Here is a 19,218-nt window from a genome sequence, read left to right as displayed (position 1 = left end):
TCTGAAGACCTCGAGCAGCACCGCGAACACGTCCGCAGGGTACTGCAGAGACTCAGACAGAACTCTCTCTATATCAAGCTAGAGAAATGCGAGTTTGAGCGAACCACCACTCAGTTCCTCGGATACATCATCTCCCCAGAGGGCCTAAGTATGGACCCGGGGAAGGTCCAAGCTGTGATGAACTGGCCCATTCCGAAAAACGAGAAGGAGATACAAAGATTCATTGGCTTCGCCAACTTCTATCGGAAGTTTATCCGGAACTTCTCCAAGGTCATATCACCAATCACCCAACTCACCAAGAAGGCAGTCCCCTTCTCCTGGACACCCGAGGCCCAGGAGGCCTTCACCAAGTTGAAACTCCTCTTCACTTCTGCCCCAATCCTAATCCACCCGAACCCCGAGCTCCCATTTACAGTTGAAGTGGATGCATCAGACTCTGCGGTGGGGGCAGTTTTGTCACAACGGACAGGGGAGAGGATGCTATTACACCCGTGCGCATATTTCTCCCGCCAGATGTCCCCCTCCGAGAAGAACTATGACATCGGGAACAAAGAACTGCTGGCGATCAAGGATGCCTTCTCCGAGTGGAGACACCTGCTGGAGGGAGCCACCAACCCCATAATTGTACTAACTGACCACAAGAACCTCGAGTTCATCCGCAGCGCTAAGAGACTCTCAGCCAGACAGGCCAGATGGAGCCTATTCTTTTCCCGCTTCAACTATCTCATCACCTATCGCCCTGGATCAAAAAACGTCAAGGCTGACGCCCTCTCCAGAATGTTTTCCGAGCCCTCACAGAGTAACAAGGGCCAAAATAACATCTTACCCGAGAGAAGGGTCGTAGGGGCCACCTACTCTAAAGAACTCCTGGGCACAATCAAAGAAGGATACGAAAATGACCCCTTCCTCGCCCACCCCATAAGGAATATCAGCCTTACGTTTAAGAACGGTCATTGGTTTCATCAGAACCTACAACTATATGTACCAGAAATCGCACGGCTCGAAGTGCTCAAATTCAACCATGACTCCAAGCTGGCCGGCCATTTTGGCATAAAAAAGACCCAGGAGCTTCTCTCCCGCTCCTTCTGGTGGCCAACATACAAGGAGGACATCAAGAGGTACATCTCCTCGTGCGCGGTCTGTGCCCGCAATAAGACTCTTCGTTCCTCCCCTGTGGGTCTGTTACAACCCCTCCCTATTCCCTCCCGCCCCTGGGGCTCGATCTCCATGGACTTTGTGGTAGACCTTCCTCCTTCAAAAGGGATGAACACTATCCTGGTCGTGGTCGACCGTCTCACCAAGATGGCCCATTTCATCCCCTACAAAGGCCTACCCACAGCCAAACAGACGGCCGATCTTATTCTCAGAGAGATCTTCAGGCTGCATGGGATCCCGGACGACGTGGTCTCCGACCGAGGCGTACAATTTGCCTCAAAGTTCTGGAAGAACTTCTGCCTGGCGCTCGGGGTTAAAGTGAACCTGTCCTCTGCTTTCCACCCTCAGTCAAACGGGCAGACGGAGAGAACTAATCAGACCCTAGAGCAATACCTACGCTGTTTCAGCTCCCACCTGCAGGATGACTGGCTGGATCATCTCCCCACGGCCGAGTTCGCCTACAACAATGCTGAGCACAGCTCAACCAAGCACAGCCCCTTCTTTGCTAACACAGGCTCGCACCCGGTGTTCATTCCCCACCTACCCGTCGCCTCCACCCTCCCAGCTGTGGCCGAACGCCTAACAACCCTACAGGAGGCACAAAAGAACATTATTGACAACCTCCAGCTTGCCCAGAGGCGCTTTAAACAGGGAGCAGACAGACGTCGCAAACCCACCCCGGGCTTCCATGTGGGAGACAAGGTGTGGCTGTCCACCAGGAACCTCAGATTGAAGGTCCCCTCCAAAAAATTTGCCCAAAGATACATGGGTCCGTTCCGGATCACTGCACAAATCAACGAGGTCACTTTCCGTCTCGACCTTCCGGACTCCATTAGGGTGCACCCTGTCTTCCATTGCTCTCTCCTCAAGCCATACGTGGAGAACACCTTCACAGGCCGCCACTCTCCCCCTCCACCACCCGTGAGGGTACAGGGTGAAGAAGAATATGTTGTCGCAAAGATTCTCGACTCCAGGATCCACCGGGGAAGACTACAATACCTAATTGGGTGGAAGGGTTACCCTCCTGAGGATAACTCCTGGGAGCGAGAAGAAAATGTCCACGCCCCCAGACTGGTAAAAGAGTTCCACCAACGGCACCCCGGTAAGCCTGCCCCTGCGGTGCCCGGAGGTCACCTTGGAAGGGGGGGGAGTACTGTCGGGATTCGAACCCGTGACCAGCCACATCCCAGGCGGTAGCCCTGCTTACTAGGCTACCGTCCTCTCTGGACATTCCTCCCTGAAGCCTATTAGTTAACCTCAGTCTTGCCAAGCCTTGCTCATTACCCTTGATTCCCCACACCTGGTACTTCCCTATTTAAGTCCAGCCCCTTGCACTCCAGTTTGCTGAATATTGAGCTCCTGAGCCTTGATCAAGCTTCTCCTCTTCCGCTGCTCCTGCTACAACTGGAAGTCCACTGCTGACCAGGAATTGCCTACCGACTACTCTTCTGCTTGACCCTACCTACTGAACTGCTACCACCGTTGCCATCCGGATTGTCTGACTACGCTTACTGCCGCCTGCCCTGACCCACCGCCTGCCTACCGACTACTCTTCTGCTTGACCCTACCTACTGAACTGCTACCACCGTTGCCATCAGGATTGTCTGACTACGCTTACTGCCGCCTGCCCTGACCCACTGCCTGCCTACCGACTACGCCTCTGCCAGACTTCCTGCACCTACTACCTGCCTGCGGTCCTTGCCACTGGGCTCCACTCCTACCTCCAGCCAGCGGTCCTCTGACTCAGGTGAGCCTCAGTACAGGACTGTTACACTTACGCAGCAATATCAAAAAGATACGTGAACATTGAAATCAATGGGTACGTGTTTACGTTAGTGAAAAATGAAAATGTGACCGAGGCCTAAGGCTATAAGTAGGTGTCACATTATGGTCATCTGAAACCAACCTAAGGCGAATTTCACCTGGCAGTAGTGCAGCTACAACAGTCAGACCTGTACTGTACAATTTGATTGAACCAGCCTCAGATCCACATAGAAGCACAAGCCCTTGCATTATTACATAGGTATAAATTCATATGTTTACAAAACCAAATCTAACATATGTGAAATAATAAATGCAAAAAAAATCATACAGTATTGTCAATCCATTGTACTCCATACTGTTTTTCGATCCCTCTTCTTTAGGATTTATAGGGATCTCGCTGACTACAGAGTGGGGAGAACCAGTGGACATCTCTAGCCAGAAGGACATTGAGGCTGCAGAAAGATTTGTGCAATTTAATTTTGGATGGTTTGCAAATCCTCTTTACAATGGAGATTACCCACAGATCATGAAAGAATATATAGGTAAGAGTTGAGCGAGAGGCAGTAGACTGGAAAAGTCCTGTGTTCTGTTATTTCAATTATAACACATTTCCATAATAATATATATAATTGTAAGTGTTCCCATTGTAATGTATGACATGTCTCTGACATGCAGGTCAGAAGAGCGCACAGCAGGGTCTGGGGTTGTCAAGGCTTCCTATCTTTACCTCTCAAGAAAAGGCTTTCATTAAAGGTACAAGTGACTTTCTTGGGGTAGGTCACTTTACTACCAGATATATCACAAGCAGAAACTTCCCATCCACACAGGGGCCAAGTTACTTCACAGATCGAGACCTGTCAGAGCTGGTAGACCCCAGGTGGCCTGAGCCAGAGTCAAAGTGGCTGTATTCTGTCCCATGGGGCTTCCGGAGACTGCTCAATTTTATAAAGGTAATTTATAAATGTTATAATCCTCTGAGATCTAAGAGATTCAACCCAATTTTCAGCATATTTTATAGGCAATTCTATTTAAAGGCTATGTACATCTTCAGGGGCAATTTTTTATGATTACATTTTACCCATTTGGGCTAAAGATATTTTTAATAAAAATCGGTTGAAAAAAAACTAACGAACCTGTCACAAAGAGTTAACTGTCTAGCAGTGTGAATTATACTTTTACTTTGTGCCGGTCATCTAATAAACCTTATCTCTAAATTACTAAAAGGTCATAAACACTTAAGCCACATTCTTATCAGTAAGAGTCTTTAGGAGGTCGGAGATCAGGAGTCGTCAGCTGAGATGCCTGACAGAGTGAAGATTCAGACCCTGCTACTAGAGAATCTCAAGACTGCACAGAGATAGAGGTTAAACATTTTTAATAAAGACCAATTGAAAAAAAATGATTTTTAGCTAAAAATGAGTACACTGCAATAATAATAATAAAAAAAAAATGGCCCCAAGGGTGTACAAAGCCTTTAAGAAAAAGTAGAAGAGGATAACACTTTCCTTTTGGGAAGCATTATCCACCATCCTGGCATTTATTTCTGCTTCTGAAATCCGTATGTTAAAAATGTTGTTCAAAACCAGCCTAAGGCATGCATGGGACAGAGTATAAAGAATATATGGATACATCCATATAAAGGATATAAAAATTTGTCATATTACAGAAATAACCTTCTGTAGAAGTGATTTCTTATGGTGCAGTATAGAGGCAGCATATGATAGCATACATAGTGCACATGGCACTTCAGTATGAAACGGTATGGACTCTGTGCCATGGCCAGGCTCCCAAGACACGGCTCTTCTGTTCCATGAGATCTTAAAGTGACTCTCACCACCATCTGCTCAATATCCTTCAATATTTAATAATCTAGAACATTGCGCCGAATACAAAGAATTTTATTGCAAATTTTCTCTACTAGACCCAGTATGGAAACCCAATGGTGATAGTAACAGAAAATGGAGTATCAGAGAAAATGCAGTGTGCCGAGCTGTGCGATGAATGGAGAATACAGTACCTCAAAGGTTACATCAACGAGATGTTGAAAGGTGAGACAAACATGCCGAGAAATTGTAGAAATGTACTTTTTTTGCCTTCATATATTTCACCCAATTTTCGGACTAATAACACAGATAGTGTGTAACTAATGACCACAGTGAATATGCCATAGAAAATGCAACCATTAGCACAGCAATACCTTGCATTTGGAAAATCAAATTCTCTACACAGCCCAAATAGGTTCCATGCACAGGGACATAACTGGGTCTCCAACCATGATAGATTGTAATAGGACCAGTAGTAAACTGGTTAGTGAGACTACAACACACTACCTACCGCCATGAGCTGATGTAACGCTTGTGGTGCAAGTTTTGTAACTTATTAAAAGGGTTGTCTCTCTTCAGCACATGGCATTTATCAAGTAGACAAAGTTAATACAAATCACTTACTGATGTATTGTGATAGTCTATATTGCCTCCTTTGCTGGCTTGATTCATTTTTCCATCGCATTATACACTTGTCATTTCTATGGTTATGACCACCCACCATGAAATCCAGCAGCGGTGGCCGTGCTTGCACACTATAGGAAAACGTTCCGGCCTGTGCACAATGCCGCAGTCCCAGCCACCAAAAAGGCCGGCTCACTTTCCTATAGTGTGCAAGCACAGCCACCGCTGATGGATTGCAGGGTGGTCGTAACCCCGGGATACGAGCAGTGTATAATGTGATGGAAAAATGAATCAAGCCAGAAAAGGAGGCAATATGGACAATAACAATACATTAGTAAGTGCCTTGTATTAACTTTCTCTATATGATAAATTCAATTTGCTGAAGTGAGACAACCCCTTTAAGTCAATTTCACTGAAGACTTCAGGAGATTTTTTTTTTTTGTGACAGCTATAAAGGATGGCGTTCACATCCAGGGGTACACAGCTTGGTCACTACTTGATAAGTTTGAGTGGGATGAAGGATTCTCAGAGAGATTTGGACTGTATTATGTTGAATTCGAGAGCAAAAGCAAACCACGTTATCCAAAGGCATCTGTACAGTTCTATAAAAAAATCATTCGAGCCAATGGATTCCCAAATCTCAGAGAGGTAAGTGTATAAACAGTCTTGTCACACAAGGAAAATGTCAAGCCAAAATAAATTACCTAGAAGCAATAGTATAACTCATTTCACAGAAAGATATAACTAAAAGAGACAAAATACTATCTATCTCTATCTTGATATAAATACCATCAAGAACTTGTAATGACCCTGGTGCCATGTTCTGCTAACACCATAACCTACTTGGTTCCATAATGGTAGCCCAAGCTGCAAATATCCTGAGAGCCACATGCAGGAAGCCCAAGAACCATACAGTCAGATCTATAAATATTGGGACATCGACACAATTCTAACATTTTTGGCTCTATACACCACAATGGATTTGAAATGAAACAAACAAACAAGATGTGCTTTAACTGCAGACTGTCTGCTTTAATTGGAGGGTATTTACATCCAAATCAGGTGAACGGTGCAGGAATTACAACAGTTTGCATATGTGCCTCCCACTTGTTAAGGAACCAAAAGTAATGGGACAGAATAATAATCATAAATCAAACTTTCACTTTTTAATACTTGGTTGCAAATCCTTTGCAGTCAATTACAGCCTGAAGTCTGGAACGCATAGACATCACCAGACGCTGGGTTTCATCCCTGGTGATGCTCTGCCAGGCCTCGACTGCAACTGTCTTCAGTTCCTGCTTGTTCTTGAGGCATTTTCCCTTCAGCAAGTGAAATGCATGCTCAATCGGATTCAGATCAGGTGATTGACTTGGCCATTGCATAACATTCCAATTCTTTCCCTTAAAAAACTCTTTGGTTGCTTTTGCAGTATGCTTTGGGTCATTGTCCATCTGCACTGTGAAGCGCCGTCGAATGAGTTCTGAAGCATTTGGCTGAATATGAGCAGATAATATTGCCTGAAACACTTCAGAATTCATCCTGCTGATTTTGTCAGCAGTCACATCATCAATAGATACAAGAGAAACAGTTCCATTGGCAGCCATACATGCCCACGCCATGACACTACCACCACCATGTTTCACTGATGAGGTGGCATGCTTAGGATCATGAGCAGTTCCTTTCCTTCTCCATACTCTTCTCTTCCCATCACTCTGGTACAAGTTGATCTTGGTCTCATCTGTCCATAGGATGTTGTTCCAGAACTGTGAAGGCTTTTTTAGATGTCGTTTGACAAACTCTAATCTGGCCTTCCTGTTTTTGAGGCTCACCAATGGTTTACATCTTGTGGTGAACCCTCTCTATTCACTCTGGTGAAGTCTTCTCTTGATTGTTGACTTTGACACACATACACCTACCTCCTGGAGAGTGTTCTTGATCTGGCCCACTGTTGTGAAGGGTGTTTTCTTCACCAGGGAAAGAATTCTTCGGTCATCCACCACAGATGTTTTCCGTGGTCTTCCGGTGTTGCTGAGCTCATCGATGCGTTCCTTCTTTTTAATAATGTTCCAAACAGTTGTTTTGGCCACGCCTAATGTTTTTGCTATCTCTGATGGGTTGGTTTTGTTTTTTCAGCCTTATGATGGCTTGCTTCACTGATAGTGACAGCTCTTTGGATCTCATCTTGAGAGTTGACAGCAACAGATTCCAAATACAAATAGCACACTTAAAATGAACGCTGGACCTTTTATCAGCTCATTGCAATTGGGATAATGAGGGAATAACACACACCTGGCCATGGAACAGCTGAGAAGCCAATTGTCCCATTACCTTTGGTCCCTTAACAAGTGGGAGGCACATATGCAAACTGTTGTAATTCCTACACCGTTCACCTGATTTGGATGTAAATACCCTCAAATTAAAGCTGACAGTCTGCAGTTAAAGCACATCTTGTTCATTTAATTTCAAATCCATTGTGGTGGTGTATAGAGCCAAAAATGTTACAATTGTGCCGATGTCCCAAAATGTATGGTCCTGACTGTATGTGACTTCAGAGCTACCAAATGCAATGTTGGTGAAATCACGGCTATTGAAATATAGACATAAATGTGACAATAAAGGGTCTTACACTATAGAAGACAAAACATGAGACTTTACAGAAGCTGCTCTGCCTAATCCAAGAAGATGGAACACATTTTAACAATGACTGAAACTTGATTTTGTCAGGTGGAAAACTGGCACCGTATATCTACTGAGACATGTTCTACTACCAACCAACTCCTAGCTGCAGGTAAACAGACATGTGAGGTGTATGCCTGTATGTTTGCTGTGCCTTTAATCTGTAGTGTGGAGGCTACAAAATGGTCACTTATCAGTAGAGTAAATTTATTTCAAACTCTGGAAGCTAATCATCATACACAAGCTTTATAAAGCTGGAGATGCACACTGTCGGCCACCAGCAAATTTTCTGCCTCCATAGCAAAAATGCACGCTCAGCTTAGTCAAGTGTGTATGTTTTTTTACGACTTTTTTCGAAGTCAATAAGCACCTACCTAACCCTTCTGATCTCCCATGGGAACAAAGCATTTCAACATGCTCAATCTTTAGTCAATGGATCCCCATACACTTTAGATTATTGGCTGATCCCAACAAAATAAGCAGGTGCAGCTTACTTATCTGAAGAGTATGTTCCAACAGCCAGTGTTTTATTCATGTCAGTACAATGCCCAGACGGAGGAGACATTCCTGATAATTGCCTGCTTGTCAGTGAAGGTGAGAGTGGACAGCTACAGCATTCACTCGTCCCCATACAGATTCACGTATGGGGTGAATTGATGCAACCAATTATAAGAGTACATGCAAAGAATGGCGCTATTGTTTGCATGTGCTCTGTCTTATAATTGGTTGCAGTGCTCTTGCACATGAATTGATGAGCGTTTGCTTTTTCATTAGGTAGTCAACAGCACCTTTACATAGGGAAATAATCGGGAACCAGTGTTCCTAGGAACACTCCTTCCCAGTAAATGCCCTAATTGTTGGCCTCTGTAAAAAAGCATTACATTTCACTGAACTTCAAAAAAGTTGTTTTAATTCTTCATAGCAACATATGAAAGGTTTTGATTGGTGGGGGTCTGAGTGGTAAGACCCACATCGATCACTAGAATGAGGTGTATAATAACTCTGGGTCACTTAGCTCTCCAGGATCGCTGTCTTCTCACCTTAGGCCGTTGGCAAACCTCAAGAAGCCACTCCAACGCTTCAGATTTGGGTGCAAACTGGCCACGACCAGCTTTATTGTCACTTTTACATAAAACAATCATAAATCCTCGCCCGTCCGGCCCCTTACTACATTATAGTTTTTCCCTCTCTAACGGGATCTGGGTCTACCACCCAGCTCCCCAAAACACCACTCAGTGCTTACCCCACACAGGGTTAGAGGGTCCTGGCTCCCACAGGCCTTGGCGCAGCCTGCTCCTTCCCCAGACAGGGAGCCCTGATTGAGGAGCTCAGCCCACATTTACCTGAGCTCTTCAGCTGGTTGCTAATTACCTTCATTACTAGCCTGGCTGGTACACACAGAGGGAAAACCCTATTTCCCATGTCTTTCTTGTTCTCACCCAACTTCCTCTGGGTGAGATACAACATTTTAATGTCCCTCATATGGTCCTCTGGCAGCTGCACTGCCACAAGCAATATAGTCTTGCTGCAGAAGATGGGCTCAACAGAAAGTCTATGAGCAAGTCTTGATTCTGTGTCCTGCAGCACGGGGAGAGAGCACACTATGTGAGCTCTCCCCTTTTCCTAGTGATCAGTGGGGGTCTCAGCGCTCATACCCCATCAATCAAAACCTTTAAATATGTTGCTGACATATTAAACATTTTTTTTTGCTGTTTAGTGACACTTTACAGGTTTTGTACACCTTCGGAGGCAATTTATTTATGATTGCATTTGACTCATTTTGGGCTAAATAATATAATTTTTAATTGGTCTTTATTAAAAATATTGAGCCTCTCTGTCACAAAGTGTTAACTGTTTTTCTAGCTGTGAGAATTGTATTTTTTACTTTTACTTTGTCTCTCTCATCTAATAAACCTTATCTCTAAATTACCGTACTAAATCGTCATAAACACTTTTCTTATCAGTAAGATAAGAATTGAGCTATAATGAGTGTTTATAAGGTCAGAGATAAGGAGTTGTCAGCTAAGCTGGCTGATGGAGCAGAGAAAATTCAGATCCTGCTACTAAAGCATCTCAGCAGTGTGCTGAGAAAAGGGCTCAATATTTTTGTTAATAAAGACCACTTTAAAAAAGGATTTTTAGCTCAATATCAGTACAATGCATTAAGTAAAAAAATGCCCCCAAAAGGTACATAGCCTTTAAGTCTGACCATTCGGGAGGAAGGGAATTTGGGGGATTTTCACGTGTTTGGCATATTTTTGGTACCTCTTTTTTACCCACAAAAAGCACCATGAAAAAAACTTAAAGAGGACCTTTCACTACTGTACAAACTAAAAACGAACTATATCGGAGGGTAGAGCGGCGCCCAGGGGCCCCCCTGCACTTACTAGTATGTCTGGGCGCCGTTCCGTTCGCCCGGTATAGGCTCCGGTGTCTGCGCTCCCTCTGCTGTACTGGAGTGATTTTTTGTATGAGGCGTGTCCCTTGCTGCAGCGCTGGCCAATCGCAGCGCACAGCTCAAAGCCAGGCTATAGCTGTGCACTGCTATTGGCCAGCGCTGCAGCAAGGGACACGCCTCATACAAAAAATCAGTCAGAGGGAGCGCAGACACCGGAGCCTATACCGGGCGAACGGAGCGGCGCCCAGACATACTAGTAAGTGCAGGGGGACCCCTGGGCACCGCTCTACCCTCCGATATAGTTAGTTTTTAGTTTGTACAGTAGTGAAAGGTCCTCTTTAAACACCAAACAAAAACAGTCTTAAAGATGTTTGTATGGTGTTTTATATAGCCATACAGTGCTTTTCTTGCTAATAAAAAAAGCTGAGAACAGTGTTTTTAAAACAAAACAAATGTGTCAACCACCCTAAGCCTAACAGATAAATAAAAGGCTTGAGAGACAAAGATTAAAGGTACTTGATGATGAAGTTTGAGTTGATACTAGAATAGTAGTGTATGAATTTTATATTACTACCTTTTGCAATCAAACGCATGAGACTTTATTTATTCGGCCTTTATTAATATTTCAAAAGTTGTGCTGGATTCATATGCTGTAAAACTTTTAGAAAAATATGAACAGAGTGTAATTGACATAGAAACAGGAAAAGCAACTTAAAACTTAAAGGGTTGTAAGCAGTTAATATACATACAGCTACATATACTTATGTAACAATTCAGCCTTTCCTACTTATGCACTATGACTTGCTGTATCCACATGGATCAATCGTCATATCCTTCTATTCACATCCATCTGCTATAAAACAAGACGACAAAAACATGGAAACCGGCAGTAAACATCTCAAATTCCAAGTCAGGATTGGGCTGCATTAAATGGTCATATTTTCAGACCATGTAGGGATCTGTATATTTCTTGCAAAAACTGGAGTGACTCCCAAACATAGGGCTAATTTCACACGAGTGCATCCAGTCAGTGCGAGAGGTTTTTTCTTGGGCTTAAAGCTGCTCCTGTGACACAATCTCAAGGAATTATAATGATTCATAATGCTGTGTCCCTTTCCAACCTTGGCTGTACTGAATTGTCCCGACACCATTATTTCAGTAAAGTTCAGTACATCCGAGGTCGGGCCTGAGCACACAGCATTATAAATGATTATATGTTACAGGAGCAGTGTTCAGCCCAAGAAAAAAAAACTCTGACACACAGAGCATATTTCACGGACTGGATGGGCTGATGTAAAATTAGCATATGAATGGTTGTTGAAGACTTTCCTATTTTACTTTGATGAAATCTGCTCCAGTTTCTGGTATGAAACATACTGATATTTTGAAAAGCGCAGTAATAACATGGGTCCTGCAGCTGACATATATTTGTTTTAGTGTCTCTACAAAACTTTTGCAAAGTATACTGTGTGCTGTTTGGAGCTGTACTCCATGTGAATTCACCACAGAAATCATTGTAGATGGCTTTGAGAGATTTAAGTGCACCTTTAGGTCCAGTTCACACAGTGTTTTTTTGCAGTGGAGTTTTGAGGCTGACATCTATTTAATCAAAAATAATTTTTATTTATTTTTAAATAAACTATCAATAAAATACACATTTGTACATAATGATCAAAATCCTGTCAGCCATTTACATGGACAAATATCTAATGCGTTGACATTACAGAGTAATACAAAGTTTGTTAAATAACAAATTTAACTTTCACCCAACTCCCCCTCCCTACCCCCCCCCCCTGGTGCGGCAGTGGCTTTAAACCACTCTGCAATCTTTAGCACTGCTTCCCTGGGAGACAGAAACAATGCGGTTGGCGGCGAAATTTCGGCATGGGTGTCTGTGCCAAAAATCTGCCGACAAAAAATGCTGTGTGAATGGGTCCTTAAAACTAGCAGCACACCAAACTGTGTGTCGTGGAGATGTAACAATTTGGGATCGTGCAGGACTTCATGTCATCAGATTTTCATGCTCACTCCACTTTTGTCTGTTTTCTTCTTGAAAAATCAGAGGAACAGAGGATTGCGGCTGCAAATTTACTGCGGCTAATTTATGGTAAGATGTGCTTTTAGAAACCAATATGGTTATGTGGCCTTACTGAAAATTAACATTTTATGCGCGCATTTAATAATTGTCCAAGAAAATCCATTTACATGAAAAATGTGCAGAAAACGTAATGGAAAATGTGTGGAATAGGCACATGAAAGCTTAAAAAAAAAAAAAAAAGTTTGCAAAACTGCCCACAGATCTTACATATGTCTAGGAGGGTTGACGGACGCTTGCTGGTTTTGCAAGGAAAATAGGCTGGTTAGAATATGATCTAGTGATAATCCATTTCTAGAGTTTTCACATGTGATAAGTGTTCATAGATTCAGGCCAGTCACACAAATGTGCTCGGTCCTAAAAATACAATGCGTGTGACAGCCACTCATCTGACCAGAACTCCATGAAACATAGTGACCTATGATGCTGCGAGTTACTACCCAACCATAGGTCTACTATACCATACTGGAATGTTGCCGTTTCTACAGTACAGTACACCCGTGGTTGGACAGGAGCTCACAGCAGCATAGATCACTAGATCCAATGAGTTTCAATGAGATGAGCAGTGGTCGGTTCAGGAAATGCGGACTGTATTTTCAGAACTAAAGATGCTTGTATGATACTGACCTAACAATCCCGCTTGAAAGTAATCACAAGCAAGTTAATGGGGAAGGGGGGGGGGGGTGGCTGTCTTGCTTGTAAGCAATTACAGCATGTTACCTTTAACCAGGTCTCTTTTATAGCATCTGTCATATCAAGTAATGTTACTACTGACACGCTCTCCTTATGGAAAAACAGAACCCCCTGACATTGTAATTGATAAAACCGTCAGGAATATCTGATGGAGTGATTTTATAATTAAAAGAGAGCTTGCAAGGCTGAACCATCCAATACAGTGCACTGCACACAGGAATGTTCTTATGGTGGGTTTGTCTCGTCCTAGACCCACTGATCACCCACATGGAGATGGTGACTGAGATCGTGGTGCCTACAGTTTTCACATTGTGTATTCTCATCAGCGCTGTGCTTTTGATGATCCTTTTGCGCAGAAAGCAATAGGACTAAGAACGTGGTACACCGATAAAATCACCATCTGATAAGTGATGTCAACTGTGCCCACAGCAAGGACTTTCACTTGAAGACCCCCTCTTCTGGTTCTCTACAAAGAAAAGGGCATGCTATGATAAATGTACCTCCTACATGGTGTTTACAGAGGATTGTGAGTACACGCTTTATAGGTAGTGATTTTTATATTAAATTGTGCTCATTTAATTAACCTTTTGGCCCTGATTAGGTCTTGTTCACCTCATGTTTTGGCCCTCTGTTTGATGTATACCCTGGGAAAAGTTCCCAATGTATACTTCGGAAGGCTGTGATGTATCCCACTGCAATGGCGTACAGTAGGACACATTGCCATTGGGTCCCATTGTAATAAAAATAACATATACCTTGTGTCATACACATTTATTCTGATCTACTATGCTATTCGAAACCTTTTTTTTTCCGTGGTACACTCCTTTGACCTCCGACAAGTGATCTGGATAGGTCATCAATATCTTATTGGTGGGGGTCTGACACCCAGGACCCCCGTCGATCGGCTGTTTAGTGAAGGCACTGGCGCCCCTGTGAGCACCACTGCCTTCTCGCACAGCGCCGTACATTGTATAGCGGTTCTGCTTGGTATTGCAGCTCAGCCCCATTCACTTGAATGGGGCTGAGCTTCTCCTAGGCCACGTGATCGATGAACATGTCGTCACTGGCCTAGGGCATAGAGAAGGACGCGGTGCTCACAGGAGCACTGCTGCCTTCTCAAACAGCTGATCAGCGGGGGTCCCGGGTGTCAGAACTCCACCGATCAGATACTGATCTTGGAAAACCCCTTTAAACATACAACACTAAACAGGATGTGAACAGGACCTTATACTGCCCTCACTGAGGACATTAAAACCACTACACAGTTAGGCTACTTTCACACCTGCGTTAGGTGCGGATCCGTCTGGTATCTGCACAGACGGATCCGCACCTATAATGCAAACGCTTAGATCCGTTCAGAACGGATCCGTTTGCATTACCATGAACAAAAAAAAATAAATTTTTTTTATTTTTTTTGTTCATGATAATGCAAACGGATCCGTTTTGACTTTACATTGAAAGTCAATGGGGGACGGATCCGTTTGAAAATTGAGCCATATTGTGTCAACTTCAAACGGATCCGTCCCCATTGACTTACATTGTAACAGGTGTATAGGCTCAAAAGAATAAAAAACATACCACAAATAATAAAAAATTATGAGTTTGCAGGAAAGGATGCCATTACTGGTCAGCAATAGCATAAATAGTAAGTGTAAAATAGTATCAAATATATAAGTACCGGTATGTAAAAGCACATGGCATGACATATAAATGAGTATATATAGTGAATAATATATTTAAAAATCTCACAGAATATCATTACTCCTCAATGGTTATGCTTGACTAACTGGCAGATTGTCGGGAATGATGCAGACACTCCCGATATCTGTCAGATCATCAGCGGAGATGAGGGCTGAATTTACATAAAGCAATCACTGCCGCTGTATTGGGACAAGCGATCGAAACAGTGATTGTTTGTTCTTATAGAGAATTACTATTCTTGCATAGTAAATCGCTTTTTTTACAGAACGATCTGCTGCACAGGAATGATGATTTTCCGTGCCGACAAAACAGGATCAATCAATAAACGTTCATTGGGTGACTGCCAGCACCTTTTACACAGGCAGATGATACAAACATTTATCCCCGAAAATCGGCCCGTGTAAAAGACCCTCAAAGAGAAAAGTACCAATCATCAGTAGGTGGGTGGGTAAAGGAGATGCTCATGAATAACCATGGCTCTTCTCAGGCAGCCGTGACTCTTTTCCAGGCCCAAGCTGCGATTAATTATAAAGGTTCAGGTTCATTTTGAAGAGAGTCTTCGGGGGCAGACTGGCCATAGTCCCCACAGGGAAATTTCCCTGTGGGCTAAAGTCCAGGGGTCCACTCAAACCCTCCTATGAGTACATGATGATCTTATGCTCCCAGCATTAATTAATGCTAGGCGCATCAGGTACTTACGTACCTGGCTAGCGGCAGAAAGTGCCCTCCTGCATTCAACTGTACTGCTGTCCTCAGGATGGCAATACAGTTGAATACTGTAGCTGGGGTAGCAGTATTTTACGCTGAACTGTGGTATTTGGTTCTGTTAGGGCGGTATTATGTGCTGCACTACAGTATTGCTGGCCCCGTCTACTTACGTTGGCCTTGTCTTCTTGGACCCACCTACAACATGGGGCCACTGTAAGTTCCCAGTCTGCCCCTGTGCATCATGCACAGTTTACCTAACTCGCTAAATGTTTATGACAATAAGGAAGGAGGGAATATTTCATAGGTGTTGTATAAGACCCTCAACTACATGTTATATTATCAAACATGGCAAAACCACCCCAGTACTGAAAAGGTGTACAGGAAAACTTTGAGAGGCAGGGGAAAACACTGCTGGATGTTTTGTTTGCAATTCATTGGACTGATCTTCGTGATTCTATAGCCTATGATTAAAAATCTTTGGGTGAGGACTATGGACACTGCAGCTGGAGGAGTCCATACAGACAACATGAAAAGATTTTTATTTTGCAAAACGTGTTAATAAATTTACAGTGAAATGAAGGGTAGCATGTCATTTTTTGTAAATACACAGTTTATCATATTCCTAAGGATAAAGAAAAGTGGGTGGAAGGTGGTTTGGCCTTAGTGCATTGTATTGAGGTGCTCACCCTGTATTTACATATAGCAATCAATGAAACACAGTATCTACATGGTATACAGACATCACCTGCACAAAAATATACAAAAGAAAAGTATACCGGTAATTACCTTCCGACACAATGATGAAACCCCAAGGACAGGTAGCACTCAATCAGAACACAGGTACAGAAGCCATCAGTGGTCAGTACAACGGTACAGGTCATATTTGGAAAAGGTTATTCCAGTTTGTGGGACTAGAGCTATCAATAAAGGTCCGAAGACACCATTGACATATGATATCGCACTGGGAACTGTGTGCCATTACCTGACTGGTCACCTTCACAAGAAGTGCACTTGACTGCAGCTGATCTGTGCTTGGTAATAAAGAATCTCTTCACTTTCTCCAGTCATTGTCATGTCAGTCTGGATATCTAGCAAAACAATAACAATATGGTGTTATGTCCATTCCAAGAGTAAACCTGCTCAAGACATTTATCATTTCAAAGGATGTACAGAAAAGATATCCTTAAATTACACTCTCACAGTTGCTATACTAAATTTACAAATGTGTGGCAACTATGCACTTAAAGGGACCTCCTTACTAATACTAATTTGCCTCACTATATCTGTGGCAGTTAACTGATGTCTACCTCTTTCTCACTGGTGGTTCAGTTACCTGTACTTTATAAGGCTTCTTTCACACTAAGCACAGGAGGCACAGCCGCAGCAGCCTGAACCCATAATTAAACAGGGGCATGTCTTGGACTACCCCAGACATTTCTGTAGACACTGTAGCTAAATTGTAGTCACAGATCACAGCTGAGCTAGAAAGCAGCCAAGGAGAAGGTTCTGATGAAAATAAACAGCAGATAATCATTCCCTGACTTAGGCTACTTTCACACCTGCGTTCGGTGCGGATCCGTCTGGTATCTGCACAGAAGGATCCGCACCTATAATGCAAACGTTTGTATGGTATCCGGTACTGAAATGGTACTATTAACGGATCCCTATCCATTCAGAATGCATTGGGGCTGAACTGATCCGTTTTGGGACGCTTGTGAGAGCCCTGAAACGGATCTCACAAGCGGACCCAGAAACACCAGTGTGAAAGTAGCCTTACATATAATTTCTCAACTTTTGACAGTTGACTTTTTGGAAGCTTGTCGTTTTGTAACTGAGGTTTTGAATATGCACATGCCAGTAGAAACAATTCACTTATTGAATACAATTCATTTATGTTGTACAGTCAAGTCCTCACTTCTTGCATTATATGCCTAATCATGTCACAGTTTTAGGTCATGGGCACATATTGGATAAAGCACAGATTGTATTCAGTACCTGGAACATCAAACGACACGTGGTCTATTGGAGGTCGGGCACTTAGCTGCCACATAGTTTTGACTTCCTTCTGCCCATGTCCACTAAGGATCTCCACTTTCCATATCTGTGGGTGAGAACTGCAAAAATACAATGGATATTTACTCAACAATTAACGACTAGATCTATTATTCATGGTACAGCACAACCCCTAAATTACTACCTTTAGATGCACCTTCACTTATTCAGCATTATACCTCCAAGGACAACACTGTGGACACAGAAGCACCAGTGCTACAGCACAAAGGCTTATCGAACTTCCAACAAGACTATAGAGAGTTTAGGAAGTTATCTACTAAGGCATGGGGTACTATTAAAGGTTGGTTTGGAATAAAGGGGTCTCTTAATTGTATGCCCCTTTGGCACAATGATCACCTACAGGAATTAGATCATTTAGATGGGGATAGGTATTGGCAAAAAAAATTTTTTTTTTAATATGTGGCACAGGTGGTTAGAAATGGAGCTATACTCCCGTTCTTGGAATTGCCACAAAAGGAATATATTGTTAATTTATCTTAGTTTAGGTATTTTCAGTTACGTTCAGCACTTTCTAGTGTAAAGGGAAAGTTTATGTTTGAGATAGATACTTCTACACCTTTGAATGATTTGATAGGAAACTTGGGCCAACTTTATAAATTGTTAGTGGAAACACTATTTAATAATACACGCTCCCCCGGACAAAGGGCTTGGGAAGCGGATTGTTCATAGATTCAATTGGGTGATTGGGAAAATATATTAGCTAATTTAAGACTAGTGTCTCACAATTTCAATCACGTGGTGGTTCAAATTAATATTTTACATAGAATATATGTCACACCAGCATGGCTAAATAAACGTGGTTTAAGAAATAATTCTAACTGTCCACGGTGTGACTCACCTGGAGCTGATTATTTACACATGTTTTGGTCCTGTAGAGAATGAATAGAATATTGGAGGGGAGTCAATAATTGCATTACCCAAAAACTGAAAGTAGTGATTCCGTTTACAGAACAACGTTGGAGACTTGCCGATCTTTCCCAAGTTAATTGTTATAAGTATAAAAAAAATCTGTTAACTAAAATATTGTTTTTGGTGAGACTCTTAGTTACAAGAGTCTGGCTTTCACATAATACACCTAGCGTATATAAATGGTTAAATTTAGTTAATAAGATCAAGAGATATGAAAATATCCTATATAAACAAAGAAATATTGAGGAGAAATGGAATAGGATATGGGGGAAATAGAAGCCTTAAGCTTCCTGGCCTTCACCTCATCAATATCCCATCTCTGTCTTGTTGATGGAAGGGACAGGAGACGCATCGCAATGGGGAGAGAGGGGTAGGGTTAAGGGTGGGGGGTAAGGCTTAAATGAGGGGAAAATAATAATGTTGATGACTAATTTTTGTATGGTAATTATTGTTTGTTCTTTTTCTTAATTTTCGTTCTAATAAATTTTGTTAAAAAAAAAAAAAGGCTTATCCAACTTGCAGTGAACCAGATTTGAAGTCTTGCCGTTTCCAGAATATATTGTGACCATGCGCAAAATCTTCAGATCCTATTAGTATTA

General features: G+C 42.7%; 2 protein-coding genes across 3 annotated transcripts in view; one reads left to right on the top strand and one right to left on the bottom strand.

The window, feature by feature from the left end:
• The window catches only part of LCTL (lactase like), a 40,540-nt gene extending 26,912 nt beyond the window's left edge, over nt 1–13,628 (top strand). The window contains exons 9-14 of the mRNA XM_040414301.1: nt 3,300–3,461; nt 3,595–3,869; nt 4,841–4,967; nt 5,815–6,014; nt 8,091–8,154; nt 13,479–13,628. Coding sequence (XP_040270235.1) covers nt 3,300–3,461; nt 3,595–3,869; nt 4,841–4,967; nt 5,815–6,014; nt 8,091–8,154; nt 13,479–13,594 — 944 coding nt within the window. The 3' untranslated portion in view covers nt 13,595–13,628. The remainder of the gene's footprint in view (nt 1–3,299; nt 3,462–3,594; nt 3,870–4,840; nt 4,968–5,814; nt 6,015–8,090; nt 8,155–13,478) is intronic.
• The window catches only part of ZWILCH (zwilch kinetochore protein), a 76,773-nt gene continuing 71,117 nt past the window's right edge, over nt 13,563–19,218 (bottom strand). Inside the window, exons 17-19 of one of the 2 annotated variants that reach the window (XM_040414300.1) lie at nt 17,633–17,751; nt 16,620–16,725; nt 13,563–13,694 (exon numbers count right to left, since the gene is read on the bottom strand). In XM_040414300.1, the coding sequence (XP_040270234.1) occupies nt 16,634–16,725; nt 17,633–17,751 (211 nt within the window). In that variant the 3' untranslated portion in view covers nt 13,563–13,694; nt 16,620–16,633. Of the gene's footprint in view, nt 13,695–16,423; nt 16,726–17,632; nt 17,752–19,218 lie in introns of both variants that reach the window. The other variant, XR_005775628.1, reaches the window with a different exon arrangement.

Source organism: Bufo bufo, chromosome 1, assembly GCF_905171765.1.
Source record: "Bufo bufo chromosome 1, aBufBuf1.1, whole genome shotgun sequence".
Classification (NCBI taxonomy): domain Eukaryota; kingdom Metazoa; phylum Chordata; class Amphibia; order Anura; family Bufonidae; genus Bufo; species Bufo bufo.
The sequence above is the reverse complement of the archived record's forward strand: the minus strand, read 5'-3'. Positions and strand labels throughout refer to the sequence as shown.